Source organism: Lissotriton helveticus, chromosome 9, assembly GCF_964261635.1.
Source record: "Lissotriton helveticus chromosome 9, aLisHel1.1, whole genome shotgun sequence".
NCBI classification, from domain to species: domain Eukaryota; kingdom Metazoa; phylum Chordata; class Amphibia; order Caudata; family Salamandridae; genus Lissotriton; species Lissotriton helveticus.
This window is the reverse complement of record NC_136070.1, coordinates 915,563,543-915,580,182: the sequence shown is the minus strand read 5'-3', so window position 1 is coordinate 915,580,182 and position 16,640 is coordinate 915,563,543. Positions and strand designations below refer to the sequence as shown.

Genomic DNA, 16,640 nt, shown 5'->3' with positions numbered 1-16,640 from the left:
CATTCCTATCATGGAATGTATATGGTTTGCGTGTAAAACCAAGGAGGAAATCAATCTTGAAATTTGAGGGACTAATCAGCTCAAATTATAATTCTGCAGGCGACCCATTTAACAGGGGCGGAGAGCAAAGACATTTTTTTGACTCAGCGTTGGGTGGCTCATGCATTCTATACTCCTCAACTGGTGGTCACGAAAGGAGTTGCAGTTTTAATCAGACAAGGGGTAAATTGCTCAGTAGAGGGTATAGCTGCCGATGTTAAAGGTAGATGGCTGATTGTGAGTTTAAGGATAACAGGTCAAATGTATACTATTATTGGATATTATGGTCCGAATGAAGATGATGTTGGGCCTTTAGATGGATGTATGACGTTACAACGCATACTTTTACCACGCCTACCATTACCACGCATTTTTTACAACGCAGGATCCATGACAACGCATACCATTACCACGCATGTATTTACAACGCATATACCTTTACAACGCATACAATTACAACGTAAGTATTGGTAAGTATATAATATTTTTTAATATTTAATTTAATTAAAATTAATATAATGTAATTTAATTTAATTTAATTTAATGTAATGTAATGTAATGTAATTTAATTTAATTTAATTTAATTTAATTTAATTTAATTTAATTTAATTAATTTAATTTAATTTAATCAATTTAATTTAATGTATTTTAAATTTAATTATATTTAATTTTTACACTGTACCCTTTTACCCAAAAACCCAAAACTGACCCTGAACCCAAAAAATACCCCTTTTACCCAAAAACCCAAAACTGACCCTGAACCCTAAAAATACCCCTTTACCCAAAAACCCAAAACTGACCCTGAACCCAAAAAATACCCCTTTTACCCAAAAACCCCAAACTGACCCTGAACCCTAAAAATACCCTTTTACCCAAAAACCCAAAACTGACCCTGAACCCTAAAAATACCCCTTTACCCAAAAACCCAAAACTGACCCTGAACCCTAAAAATACCCCTTTACCCAAAAACCCAAAACTGACCCTGAACCCTAAAAATACCCCTTTACCCAAAAACCCAAAACTGACCCTGAACCCTAAAAATACCCCTTTACCCAAAAACTAAAAACTGACCCTGAACCCTAAAAATACCCCTTTACCCAAAAACTGAAAACTGACCCTGAACCCTAAAAATACCCCTTTACCCAAAAACTGAAAACTGACCCTAAACCCTAAAAATACCCCTTTACCCAAAAACTGAAAACTGACCCTGAACCCTAAAAATACCCCTTTACCCAAAAACTGAAAACTGACCCTAAACCCTAAAAATACCCCTTTACCCAAAAACTGAAAACTGACCCTGAACCCTAAAAATACCCCTTTACCCAAAAACTGAAAACTGACCCTAAACCCTAAAAATACCCCTTTACCCAAAAACTGAAAACTGACCCTGAACCCTAAAAATACCCCTTTACCCAAAAACCCAAATCTGACCCTGAACCCAAAAAATACCCCTTTACAAAAAAACCCAAATAATATTTTTAATAAAATAATATACTTACCAATACTTACGTTGTAATGGTATGCGTTGTAAAAGTACCTGCGTTGTAAATACATGCGTGGTAATGGTATGCGTTGTAATGGATCCTGCGTTGTAAAAAATGCGTGGTAATGGTAGGTCGTGGTAAAAGTTGCGTTGTAAAGGTTGTATACCCTTTAGATGAGCTGGCCAGGGAAGCCTTAAGCTTCCCCGGAAAAATAATTATGGCAGGTGATTTTAACACAGTGCTGGATCATAAGTTAGATCGATCAGAAAAAAGCAGGGCTTTGGTGAACACTGAAATGTCAAATAGAGTGAAGGTGATGATGGGTCAGTCAGGATTGTGCGATATCTGGAGACGGAGGTCTGGCCAGCTACCAGGTTATACTTTTTATAACAAGAATTATAGTCATAAATCTCGGATAGACTACTTTTTGATTGATTCTAGGTTGATTGATTGTGTGGCTCAGGTAGCCCATGTAGGGGTACATCTCTCAGATCACTCAGCTATCACCTTGTCATTAAAAATTGAGAACTGTTCATCAGGTTCAACCTGGAGGTTGGATCGCACGGTAATCTACGATCAGGAAGTTGTAGTTAGTTTGCGCAAGGAGATTGAAGTTTTTTTGGATAAAAATATGGGGTCAGCAAGGATTGAGATTGTCTGGGATACATGCAAGGCTTTTCTGCGAGGTAGGCTAGGTGCTTTAGGAGCTAAAAAGAGGAGAGTATATTTTATTAGAGTGGCTGAACTGGAAAAGAAAATTCGTCAGTGGGAGGCGGATATTGTAAGCTTGGGTGGCCCTGAGGTTGAGGCGAAGATTTTGCATGAGTTGGCTGAGTTAAAAGCAGATTTGGCGGGTGTTTTAAGTCAAAGGGTCAAGGAGAAATAGGATGCCAGTCAACTTGTGCATTTTGAGTATGGGGAGGGGAGTAGTAAACTGCTAGCCTGGAAGGCGAGAAAGGATCAAGTACGTAATTTGATAAAGGAAGTGAGGGAGGGGGAGTCAGGTCAGATGGTTACGAATAGTAAGGGCATAGCGGAAGCCTTTCACAGGTATTTTGTGAAAGTCTACAAGGAGGATCTTAGACCTGAAGCCCTGGCAGTAGAGCGGTGGTTAGAGGTGGTGAAGCCGCTGTTATATGACCTCCAGGAGGAATTGAATCAATAAGTATCGCAGGCAGAAGTGGAAGGCGTGATTAAACAGGTAAAGAGGGAGAAAGCACCAGGGCCCGACGGGCTTCGAGCCGAGGTTTACAAGGCACTGACAGACATCCTACCACCTTTTGTAACCCAGTTATTCAATTAGGTTTTTCTGGGTAAGTCTTCTCTGCCTCCCTCATGGAACGAGGCGAATATTATATTATATTATATTAATACCTAAGCCAGGGAAGTCGCCAAAGTACATGGATTCATATAGGACTATATCACTACTGAATTGCGACTATAAGCTTTTTGCAAAGATCATGGCCGACAGGTTGAGCAAAGTTATTCCCCAGTTAGTTCATGAAGATCAAAAAGGTTTCATTAAGGGCAGGTATTTGAAGGAACTAACTTTCTCCCTTATTTGAAGTATCGATGTGGCTTCTGTTTATGATCTTCCCTTGGCGGTCATCGCATTGGATGTTGCCAAGGCGTTTGATCTGGTAAACTGGGTGTATCTACAGGCCTTGATAAAGCACCTTAAGCTGGGTTCAAACTTCAGTACCGCCCTTCCATCATTATATCATTCTCCTAGGTCCCGGGTGTTAGTTAATGGGATACTAAATCAGCCAGTGCCAATTATGAGAGGGACTAGACAAGGGTGCCCCCTCTCTCCTCTTTTATTTGATCTTTACATTGAGCCCTTAGCTTGTATAATTAGAGCAGCCGAGAGGATTGCCCGTTCGAATTTGAGGGTTGGTCTAGGAAGATCGGGTTATATGCTGACGATATAATTATTCTAACCCCCAAGCTACATCAGTCAATGGACTGTCTAGTCGAATTAACTAAGGAGTTTGGGGCCGTATCAGGTTATGTTATAAACAAGGATAGGACGGAGGTTATGTCTTGGAACCTGAATCCTGAGGGTATAGCCTGTAAATTGGAGATGCGATATTTAGGGGTGAGGATAACACACAACATACGGGAGCTTACTAAAGTCAATTTTCTTAGAGTGAAGAAAGAGATTACGGCTGCTCTCCGAGGCTGGGTACATCTGCCGTTAACGCTGTTCGGGCGTGTGAATCTGGTGAAGATGATGATTTTACCAAAGATAACTTTTTTGTTTGATTCACTGCCGTTATTATATGAAAAAGACTGGTTTGCAAGACTTCAGAGTGAGATCGGCTCGTTTATATGGGCTTCAAAAGGGTCCCGTCTCTCGTGGAAGAAGCTTAGGAGGAAACTTCTGAAGGGAGGGCTAGCGGCTCCGGACTTTCAGGTTTATTCATGGAACTTTTTGTTGAAAAACTGTTGAATGTTGTTGGGTACTCCGGGGAGTTCAGTTATTGGGAAATTGCTGGCTGCGCTGCTCAGAATGGCTAATTGTAAGGAGCATGGCTTGATGTACAAATTTGCTGATCCAAAATACTTTAAGAAGATTAGGTTAAGAGTTCTAAGAGACTTAGCGGAGGTCTGGTATAGAATCAGGAGGGTACTAAAAATCCCTTATTATAGTTTTATGGCCCCGATTTGGGACACACCAGGGTCCCCTCTCTGGTCTAAGGATGCTCTGGCAAAAGTATTGAGAGTGGATGGGCCTCAGAGGTGGAAAGATTTATTTCCGGAGGGCAAGCTGATTGCATGGGGTTTTTGCGAACAGGAATGGGGTCGGGGATTCTGCAGGTTTAAGTACTTGCAGATACAGAGCTGGGTAACAGGAAAGGATAACTTAATTGGTCTCCACAATGATTTCGAAGAGAAGCTGATGTCAGAAACGGAGTTTAAAAAAGAAGTTGCGTTGTGGAATTGGCTAATACTGGAGATGGAGGATGGTCCATTTACGCTGCCTTAGACCTTGTGGGGAGAGTGCTTGCCGGTGATTGCTACAGAAGACCAATGGCAAGTAACTATGTCTATGCTATATAAAATAGTTAAACCCGCAAATTTAAGGAGGAACCATCTGTTTACGATTCACAGGGCATATTGGTCTCCTAGAAGAATTTCGAAATTCAACCCTGGCGGTATGGTGGTGTGCCCTAAATGCAATAGTTCCAATGAGGATGATCTCCACATGTTCGTGTATTGCCCAGCGATAAAAGAATTCTGGGAGGCTGTAAGTACGAGTTTGTTAACAGCTCTTGGCCTGCAGATCAAGGTAAGCCCTGAACTTGTCATGACGGGGAGATTGGATCTGCAAGGTAAGGGCACAGACGATAATGCTAAACTTCTGTTTTATGCTATATTGCTGGCCCGGAGAGAGATCTGTAAACTGTGGGTCTCTGCGGTGTCCCCAACAGATCTGGACTGGATAAGATCTATGAGAGCCATTGCTAAGTTAGATATTTCGGGTCAGCGTAAAAAAAGATATCGATTTTGGACTCCCTTTTTGTTATGTTTTGGGTGAAGGGGACGGTGGTAAATTCTTGACGCAAGTCCTATGATTAAGCTTTCTCTTATCTCGGTTGGCTTTTAGTCTTCCCTGGTTAGGTGAAGACCTGAGGAAAGGGTAGTTACGCCTTGGAGGAAGTCCCTCCATTCAACCAACTTAAGGGGCGATGCCCGGAGGAGGGTTCGGACTCTAAGTAGCGTTGCACAATGCCCCTCCTCTATAGCAGTGTCAATATATGAGATTAACAGCCCAAGGGTGGTATCGTTGAGTGCTGGGCGGTGGGAAGGCAAATGAGGATAAAATAAAAAAAATAAAAAAATGAACTACATTTTCGGGTGGGTTCCTTTTTGAAAGCGTCAGTGGGCACACACAAGTCTATGTGCCCCCCGTGAATTCTGCTCACTCCACCCTGTTTTTTAACCCCTAATTTTAACTTTTGGTAAACACTCTCATGAATTGCTCTTTTTTTATCATGTCTTCTTTTATGCACATTTTATTACTGGAGGACCAGTTTTAATTGGAATTTTTCTTATGCCCCCTCTGTTGCTGGTTAATTCTTATTGTATATGTTGTTGCCTGTCTGTACTTTTAGGGATATATATTCGTATCCTAATAAAGATATTGAATTGAATTGAATGTTTTTGAATCACATACGTACTATGCTTAGAACAAGATCAGCATGTATACTATAACAGAAATGTTTACTTGTTTATCAATGTTCCTGAGAATGTGGAAGTGCCTTATATTCTATTCTGACCCAGCTGGTATATTGTTTAATATAGAAATACCAATAAAAAAGACTTACATAAAAAAGATTACAAAGTGGCTGTCTTCCAAGATGGCACCCATTTAACTACCGATATGTGTGCACATGTCCCTTAGAATCTTTTATCACCTTGCCAAGGATTTCAATTTTTATAGACATGCATTTTGATAATTTCCAGTATTCATGTTATTATGTTCCAGTGCTTTGTTTTTTCTTAAAGATGTATTATTGATTATGCTTGCTTCTTAGGATTTTCAAATAATATATTTAAAATGTGACATTTTCTCTGCCCCCACCCCCGGCGGAGGTCCCCTCGTGATCTGAAACCCATTGGGACAAGGGGATCTATGTTTAAAGAAAGCTCAAATTAACAAATTGAAAGACAGAATTTCAAAGAGTAAACGAATATGCACACCAAATCCTTCCATTATGATGAATTTGTATTTGAATTAAAGAACGTGTCATTTTAACGAATCAAATGAAGAATGTCATTTACATTGAATTGTAAATAGAAGAAAGTATAAGGTTCTCAGTGACAAGAGATGAAAATGAAAACATAATTTTGCCTATTGAAGGTTGTTGATGAAGGAACTCTACTTTAAAGCTTGTAGGTGAGTACATTTTATGTTTACTTTGCCTTAGTACAGCATTACTAACTGATCACAATATAATATAAGCAAAGGATTACTAAGCAAGCAGCATAGAGCTGATAAGATTTAACAGTCAGATAACAAGAGCAGGGAGGGCGACTCTGAAAGGGGTAGGAGTCAATAGGTCAGATGGAGTGAAGAGAGTTGAGTTTTAAGGGCTGCGCCTAAGTGTATCAATGTTGGGGTTTACACATTATTAGGTTGAGCTCATTCCTCAGTCATAGGGGAGAGCAATGGAGAAAAGGCTCCCTTCACATGCTTTTCACTTGCTTTTATGGATGTTGAGAAGGCTTATTGAGAGCAGATAAGAGGGTGTAAGATGCATGGTATCATGCATTTTGCTTTGTATGCCTTTGAAGATGGTGACAATGAGACAGGCATAGTACTCTGAAGTGTAATATGATCTTCAAATGGTAAACAGTAGAATGTTCTAAGATTTGTTGTGACTGGTTGTATGTTCTACAGGCCAAGGATGAGCAGGGTCACTTTGCTTGATATTCTCTGTATGTTTGTGGATGTGGTTGTTAGGTAGGCTTGCATGAATGTATTGACATAGGGCAATGTTTGTTGAGGGCACATATGATGAAAGGACAGTTTTGGAGAGGAATACAAGGAATCATTGAGCTTGAGCTGGTAGTGGGGCCAATTAGTGTCTGCTGCTATCTGTGTGGAGAACTGAGGCAAGCAATCAAGATTACTCTTCAGTTTCTAACCACATACTCTAGAAGAGGTGATTAGAGGGTAGAATCAGGACTAGAACTACAGTCCATCACACTAAGGCAGATCTGCACCATTCATGATTTCCTGTCTTTCAGGCCTTCAGATACATATTTGATGCTGGAGTCTGTGACTTAGACAAAACTTTGGTTGTTGTCCATGTATTAATAGAAACCCTTGTGGTGTTATCTTTAGAGGTCCCTTGAATGTTTCATGGAAATGTTGAAGAGCGTTAGGGATAGTGAGATGCTTATAAGACTCTACAAGTAACTGGTTTGGTTTAGATTTATACTTGTCCAATATAACACCAGGAACCAGCAGCGGACAGAGTGGGACTATCTGCTATAGCTTTGAGGTGGCACGTAATGTATGTTGTGATGTAATGTGTCAAATGCTGCCAAAAGGACACGACGTACCAACAAAGCGAAGGAGTTGTTCTTCTCTGGATAAAATATGCAATCTCAGAGTAGAGTGAAGGTTGCTTCAGCACCGTGGTGCAAGTAGTATCATCAGGACTAGCATTCATTTAGGGTTCAGGTAGTCTAAGTGTGATGTAGCTGAACATCTCAAAACATCTTTAATGCCCATGGGATCCAGGTGGTGTTTGCTTAGCTGCACTCTTGTTTTAGGGGATAGGGTAAGGGGGTGTGCAAGGCCCAGTTTTGAAGTCTGCATTTGCCTTTCTGGTGTGGGCAGGAGGTTGCATTTGTCTACACAGGTTGTTTCTGTAATGGAATGGAGATTATATTGGGATCCTAACTGGGAGTTAAGGAAAGCCATTACAGAGTGAGTTTTTGAATGGGGGGGGGGGGCAGGATGTTTCTTTCATCAAAAGGGGATACAAAACTGGATTGTTGGTCTGTTGCACAAATAGGTCTCAGTGAGCTGTGCTGAACTCCAGGATGATCTAACAAAAGTATGTATTTCTGAGAAATCCTTAGCTTATTCATAGGGATTTGGGCCAAGAAGAGAGGCCCTACACGGGTAAAAGTACATGTAATACATGTTCAGCATTACCAAAAAGTTAAAAAATAAGTAGGTTAAAATTCCCAAACCAATCTAGTTATAAAGACAACGATCAAGCTAAAACGCATACCTACTTGGTTCATTAACTATGCAGTGTTCTGAAAATGGAAGATAAACTTTTTTTTCCAGAACTTCAGTTGTAAACAGAAAAATACAGAAATCCAGAGTACAAATATTAACATTCAAGTTTCTACAAACGCAACAATATTTTATGCTCTTAAATCATATCAGTCCTACTCTAATCCAATCAGAATAAGGTTGGTGACACTGACCAGGATAGCAGTATTTATGTAACTATATTGCTGTTTTATATAATTTCAATTATTGCTCAGGTGAACAAGTGTTATTTTATTATGCATCCTTGATTTTCTTTGTAGGAGTAGAAGCCAAGTGTGGATGCGACTCCTAGTGTTGAAGATGGACATAGCTTTAAAATGAGACATGTGTTGAACCCAAGATAGGCTGGTACTCTGTATAACTCTTGTAGTCACATTGTCGCAAGCGTGTCAACATAGTGCAACAATGCAAAGTATGTGAACTGGGGAGGAGGACAAAATAATTTTGAAGAACGTTCTTTTTACTTACGATCCATCAGAACAAGTACTGTGTCATTATCCAACTGGGTCACTTGCACTGGAACTGACAAAGAACTTGCTTGAAAGAGAAAACAGGAAATTAGAATACATTTGTGATAGGCAACAAGAGGACGCATGGGGGCATATTATCAAGAACAGAGTTAAGATTATCGCCGCTTTAGCGGCAGGAAACGGCCACTAAAGCAGGGATAATGAGCTTGATAATATGCCCTTGTAAATTCCCATAGAAGCCCATGTTCACACCAGAACATGGGCTTCTATGGGAATTCACAAGGTCATCATCATCATAATAACTTTATTCGACAATTTAAGTCATAAAAGTATATATAAAATACACAATTTTAGATTAAAAATCCATAAAAACATATACATAAATATTAAAAGGTATTAAACTACATTGGACTATTGCCGAATATATTCTTACATTGTTTCATAAATCCTAAAAACAAACTCATCAATATGCATTTAGTCCAGGGGAGTATTGCAGAAAAGTTCATAAAAACAACCCTCAAATTATTACAAGTATAAATCAGCTAAAATTCATATGCCTCCCGCTATTTGTTTTGTGCGAATTACCCAGGCCCATTTAAAAACTTTAGCCATAGCAACAGCAATCAAAGGCATCGGGTCAGTACATAGGATTCTTAGCGCCTCATGATGTCTATGGATACCAAACAATTTGCATATAGGTTTGATCCACATCGATCTGGGGGCCGAATACAAAGGACAGAAGAAAAGGAAGTGACGTAGGGCCAGATGTAGGTCGGTCGTTAACGGCCGAAAATCGGTATTTTCGTCCGTTACCGACCGGTATTGAGCGATCCGCATGTAGGTGACAGAAATTTGGCCGAATCGGTAAATTTACCGAATCGGTAAAATACCGAATCGGAATATTTACCGAATTGGAAAACATACCGATTCGGAACATTTACCGAATCGGTAAAATACCGAATCGGAATATTTACCGATTCGGAAAATATACCGATTCGGTAGAATACCGACTCGGTAAAATACCGATTCAGTAATTAAGATTAGGTAAAATTGAAGATTGAGATGTAGGGAGGCTCTGAAATACCGAATTTGCTTCAAATTCGGTATTTCAGAGTCGGTATTTACCATGGATTCAAATCAGGTGGTAACCAGGTGCAGCCTATAAAAATGGACCCAAAATGCAATGCTGTTTGCACAATGGCGGCATTTTATGTCATCGCAAGATGGCTACGGCTACAGGAGGAAGGAGAGAGGGAATGGCTGAGACAGGAGCAGGTCTACAGGCAGAGGGTGACCCTGTTCATGCTCACAGAGGAAGAGATACTGCAGAGGTACAGGTTGGCGCCAGACACCATCATGGAGCTCATCAGGGCCCTACAACCACTGTTGCAGCACCCCACCCCAAGGGCACATGCAATACCACCCCATGTACAGGTGCTGTGCAGCCTTCACCTGCTGGCGTCAGGGATCTACCAGAGCGTGGTTGCTGCGGTGGGAGGGGTGACCTAGAGCAGCCTCTCAAGGTTTTTTCACAAATTCCTTGACGCCATGTTGCATAGGATGGAGCATTACATTTCTTTTCCATCCACCCATGCTGAACTGGTTCAAACCAAATCTGAGTTCTACCAGATGGCAAGATTTCCCCATATCATCGGATGCATTGATGGCACACACATCCCCATTTGTCCCCCTGCTGCCACAGAATACATTTATCGCAATAGGAAGTCAAGCCACACCATCAACGTCCAGGTGATTTGCAATGCAAAGTACGTCATCACAGACCTTGTCGCAAAATTCCCTGGAAGTACCCACGACTCCTATATTTTTCAGAACAGCGGCATCTATGCACGGCTGTCAGCAGGGGAATTTGGCGAAGGCTACCTCCTAGGTAAGAGAGTGTGCGACCCTTTCAACACCTGATGCAGTTAGAATCACAAGTATGCATGTGAGTAATGTATTCCCATTTCCCTTTTAGGAGACAGTGCATATGCCCTACGTTCATTTATCCTCACTCCCTACCTCAACCCCTCCACACCCAGCCAAAGGAGGTATAACCGGGCCCACAAAAGTACACGCAATGTGGTAGAACGGACCTTTGGCATCTGGAAGAGCAGATTTAGATGCCTTCACAAGAGTGGAGGTGCAAGGCAGTATACCCCCATCACCTGCTGCAAGATAATTGCTGCCTGTGCCATGTTGCACAACTTGGCTGTGAGGAAGGGTACTGAGGTGGAGTTATCTGACTACGAGGAGCATGACGACGACAATGCTGTGCCTGACAGACAACCTGCTGGAGTGTCAACACCAAGTGATGGCAGATACAGACGTGAGGAGATAACAGACAACTATTTCTGAGTGAGTAAAGAGACACAGACAGCTTGTGAATGTGAAAAAACGTATTTTTAATGTTGCAACAACGTTAATGCACTGATGTTGAACAAAGAATAAGTATTTGAATGTGGGGAATACTAATGTCCCAGGTTGACTCACACACACTGTAAATGTCATTTACGGGAGCGCTTCGCAGACCCACTGGGGTGTGGTTCACTCCCTTCGCCATGGCCTGCAGGCTCAGCTGAGCGCCTGGTGCTCTGGCGTGGCTCAACAACAGCGCTAGCCGGGCTCCTGCGGCTGCTGCTGTCGTATGCCTCAGCCACGTCCAGGGCAGGATTTGCAGCAGTATGTGAGATTATCATGGCCTCCAGGGCACTGGTAATCCTGCCCATGCCCCTGGTTACCTCCGCGGTATTCTGCGTGAGGCTTTCTTGCATGTTTGCGCTCCTACGGCATAGCTGGGATGTTGCCGTGGCCAGCCGGTGCATAGCCCTGTTCTGCACACGCGCATCCCTGCGCCTTGTTTGCTCCTGGGCATCCATTTTGTCAAATAGTTTGTTGATGGCGGAGGTCATGTCAGTGTTGGTCTTCGCAACCTCCCTGTTTGTTTCAACTAAAGCACTGATGCCCTTGCCCATCTCTCCCATTTGCTGATTCAGGATTTTAAACTGGCGGTGGCAGGCCTGAATGGACTTCCCCTGCATGCGCTGGATGCGCACCATGCTCCCCTCAAGGCCACGGAATACAGTGCCCTCTCCAGGTGGACCTGCACTGCTGGGAGTGCGTTGGCGCCTGCGTGTGCTGCTGGATTGATGTGTGGACGCCTGTTCAGTAGGAGTGACTTCCATGGTTGCTGGTGCCTCACCCTCACCTCCCGGCATGACTCTCAGTGGGGCCACATATCTCCTCCTGACTGGTGAGGTAGCAGGTGTTGTCAGGGACCGTGATGGGGAGTTCTCAGGTGAGAACACCAATGGGGGTCTTTGGGAAAGGTGTGGGGATTGGTGAAACACAAGGGAACGAACAGTGTCATCCTCAATGGAGAGGGCAGTGGCGTCTTCTCCCTCCTGCGAGGCTGCTGCGGTGCTTGGCCCTGCCTCACCACTCTTCTCCCTCGCTGGTGCAGTTCCTTCTGAGGCAGATGGCCCACTGGCTGATCTTGGCCCTAGGTATAAAGAAGCGTATGTACACTGAGTGCTGTTGTCTTACAGTCACTACAATAAATGCATTGCACATTTCACTTTCATTACTGTGATTGCCTTTCAATGCATTGCTGTTTTCTGTGCACTTACATGTGGTCCTACTTTTGCAGACTACATTACCCATAATGCATTGCTCATGTATAGTGCTAGCAGTACTGGACTGGGGTTGGGCTGTACACATAGGCTAAAGGGAAGCAGTTTGCTTTGGGGTGTCATGCTGCGCAGGCCTCTTACCTTTCTTAGTAGCTCTGGCGGAGGTGTCCACGTCTCCTAATCCCACGACACTGTCAGGCTCGATGGTGGAGGCCACCAGTTCCTCAAGCTCAGTCAGGGGGGGCGCAGGGTTCCTGCCTCCACCGGTCACACCAGCCTGCTTGTGGATCTCTGCCATTTTTCTTTTGGTGAGGCTCCTGAGGTCGTAAAACCTTTTCTTAAGGTCATCTTGGCTCCTGCTGGTCACACCCACAGCATTCACCTTCTCCCCTATGGCAAGCCACAGGTTTCTTTTGGCTGACTCTGCTACAGTGAGGGACAGCCTGCCAAAAAGCTGTTTGTGAACCCTCACAACTTCCTCAACCAGTACCTGCAGCTCCATGCTGCTAAACTTTAATTTTCTTTTTCTGTCAGCCTTCTGGCTCTCTGTGCTGCTTGTCATTAGTTCTGTATTTCACTCCAAACAAATCTCTCCCTGCTGCTCTGACTCTCTGCTCAGCTCTGACTGCCTCTCCAAAACCTTCTAATGAGTTGCAGCTGCCTGGGTAGCCACTTCCTGGTAGGAAGGGGGAGGGTGGTTGCACCTGATTGGCTGTTGTGTTAAGTTTCACTTTTGTTTGCTGCCCGTTTTTTGAAATACCGATTCGGTATTTACCGAATCGGTATTTACCGATTCGGTAATTCCAATGCATTCCTATGGGCCTTTTGGCCCATAGGAATGCATTGGAAATACCGAATCGGTCAATACCGATTCGGTAGATACCAAATCGGTATTTTCCGATAGTCCGATACCGACTTCTACCGATTCGGTAAAAAATACCGATTTTTTACCTACATTTCATTTACCGATTTTTGAATACCGAATCGGTAAAATTCGGTATTTAAAAATCGGTAAAATCAAATTACCTACATCTGGCCCTAAATGACTCTTCTTCCTCCCCACACTTAGGACATCTGTCATTACCATTTTCTCCTGCCCATTTAGCTGTAAAAGACCTTACTGGAAGGGTACCTACTCTTAGTTGGAAATAGAGCTTACGGACCTGCTGTTTTCCGATAGTGTCCCAATATAGTTCCAGCTTCGGTCGGGCTTTTATTTCCAGAAATCAGCCAGTTAAGTGCGAGGAGAGTCCCTTTGTCCTTGCTTCTGTAAGCACCATCTCCCAATACTTTTCTTTTACATTTTTTTTGGAGGTGAATATAGCGTTTTCTGGGTCGTCCCAGAGTTCCCTCATTCCCATTTTGAAAAGTAAAGACCGAATGGCCTTCAGCCAATAAATTTTCTGGCATGAATCCAAAATCATTATTTCCCTCAGCCCATGGGCATAATGCCGTAGTTCTTCAGTGGACCAAAGACGGCGCCAATACAGTAATGGCCATAGGAAGGCAAGATCTTGCACCGTCTTTTTTCCAAGATCCCACATTAGTGGTGTTAACGGGGTACTTATGGGAACGCTTGTAGCTTTCTGCAGAAATTCATTTTCTGCCAGCGTCAGCTTTCTTAAATCCTCAAATCCCCAAAGTCCTATCTCGGCAAAAGCCTTCAAATCGTTTCAGTGCGAGCTGGAGCCCACTTGGTGTTTTTGAAATGATGAGAGTGTCGTCCGCGAACATGAGGATCGGAACCCGCTCACCAGACATCGCAGGGGCATCGGTAGGGACCTGGGAGAGGAAGGCCGAAACCCCATTCACAAAGAGCGAGAACAAGGTCGGCGCCATGACGCAACCATGTCTCACTCCCTGCTCCACAGGGAACGGCTCTGTAACCTCTCCCCGGCAACCCCACTGTACCTGAGCGAATGTACCCTCATGCAAGCAGACGACCAAACTCAGCAGTTCAGGTGCCATCCCCAACCCCGCAAGGACTTTCCACAATATATTGCGTGGGACCAAGTCGAAAGCCGCCCTTAACTCCACAAAGACAGCATACAGGGTACCCTTTTCCAGGACTACGGTACGCCAATATAACATAATAAACCGGAAAACCTGGTCTATGGTACTTGTTTTTGGGCGAAATCCAGCCTGGAGGTGACTCAAGATATTATCATCATCCATCCAGGTCTGGATTCTACCCAAAACCAACCGCCCCATGATCTTTTGTATACAGTCGATCAGGCTTATCGGCCGATAGTTTCCTGCTACTGCCTTGTCCCCTTTTTTGTATACCGGCACAATTTCTGCCCCTTTCCATGATTTAGGGACTTCCATCCCTTGGGCTATGGCATTCGACACATATAAAAAATAAAACCGCCATCGCCCTCTATTGTTTAAGAATAGATCTGCGGGGACACAATCCATGCCGGTAGCTCGTCCTTCCGTGACTAGGTCCAGTGCCCTGTCCTCTTCTCCCAGGGTAAAGACAGCCTCCTTATAGAAGGTATGATCAAATGCTCCCTCACTAATGCCAATCGCCCTATTAGCAAATTGGGGCTTAAAAAAGTCAACCCATGACTTTTGGTCGACGTTGTTTTGGGGGCTCTCGTGATGCCCTCCCCTGTTCCATTTAAAAATATCCCAGAAAAGTTTAGGATTCTTTACATTGCATGCCACTTTAAGATCCTGCCACATGCCCTCTTCCCAATCCCTTTTGGCTATATATTGCTTGAGCCTATAATTTGTTCGGGCTAATCTTATTGTGCCCATTTCTTTGGTCTTTAAGGCTTGGCCCAATTCTCTCCTAGCTTGGCGGCAAGAGCCGTCATACCAGATCTCCACTTTTTTAATTTGAGCTCTTCTATTTCCTGAACTTGGTTTGCAAAAGTATACTTTTAATTTAGTGAAGAGCTTATTATGTGCCTCTAACAAAAGATTGAGGGGAGACCCAATCAGGGTGCCTTCCTCCATAGCCTCTAATGCCCCTTCCAAGTCTCGTTCAATGTTACCAATGATTTCCTGATGTTCTGCCACTTGCCACCACTTAAGGTGGCGCTCATCATTCGCCAAAACTATATCTGGAAGAGATAGTCTCCCAGAGTCCTCATCCTCATTATGTAAACCCAAATTGAACGTAGCAGTCAGGGGATTGCGGTCACTCTCAATACGAGTGACCACCTCCATGTCCAATAGGGTGGACCACATCCGAAGGGGGACAAGTAAATAGTCAATGTTGCTTGCCCTGGCACCATTGTCGAAAGTTCCCATTCCCATTTTATCAGACAATGTGCGTCCGCTAGCAGCCCTCAACTGATTTCCCATACAGAGGCCCTTTAACTGGATTGCGGCCTCTGTCCATTTTCTTATAGGTTTAATGCTAAGTTGGGGAACTCCCCACCTAGCATCCTCATCCTCTGTTAATGTGTATCATTCAAGCCAAGGGGTTCAAAAGTGGTGTTAAAGTCCCCTGCAATCAATTGCAATATGTTAGGAGGGGTAGCCTGCAGTAGTGTATCCAACTCTGCTACAACATCAGATTTCTTGCCACCTCGAAGCCCCCTAGCATATACATTGTAAATATCAATTTCTAAATTAGCAGGGATGCTAAACCTGACCCCAAGAATATCGTTTCTTACGACAGGGAGGAGCTTGGTGTGACATTTTAAGGACTGCCTAACCCATATCACTAATCCCCCATAGGTCGCCCCTGGCATTTTTTCACAGCAGGAACAAAAAAATTCAAAAAGCCTACTCTAAACATTGGTTCAACCGCCCAAACCTCTTGAAACAAGCAAATGTCAAAGCGGTCAATAAATTGTACCCAAGGGTGAGAGTTAAGTTTTGTCCCCAGTCCCGCCACGTTCCATGAGATAAAAGATGTTTGACATAATGGACCTTCAGGTGCTGCAGCCAGTTCGTCCCATAGAGAAGGATCCCCTGGGCCTTGTTGTGCATAAATCTGCCTTCCCAGTGACTGATCAAGCTTTGAGATCTCAATATTGCCATCGCACCTAGCACTTTGCCTTTGGTCACCCTCATCCTTCCCTTCTATCCCACTGTTCTGGGGGTCACTTGTCCTCTCCAAATCTCTACCCCTTCACTTATGCCCCCAGCTCTATTCCCCGGGATACGCCTTTGGATCAAACTGTCAGTCGCAATCCCCCAGCCCCGACAAGGGCTGGAATCTGTTGAACAACCTTATGTTCCCCAATGGGCAGAAATT

At 43.5% G+C, this 16,640-nt stretch overlaps 1 protein-coding gene across 1 annotated transcript in view; it reads right to left on the bottom strand.

The window, feature by feature from the left end:
• Positions 1–16,640, bottom strand: part of LOC144783054 (mitogen-activated protein kinase kinase kinase kinase 5-like) — an 834,532-nt gene that overhangs the window by 100,059 nt on the left and 717,833 nt on the right. Inside the window, exon 28 of the mRNA XM_078662226.1 lies at positions 8,794–8,862. Coding sequence (XP_078518352.1) covers positions 8,794–8,862 — 69 coding nt within the window. The remainder of the gene's footprint in view (positions 1–8,793; positions 8,863–16,640) is intronic.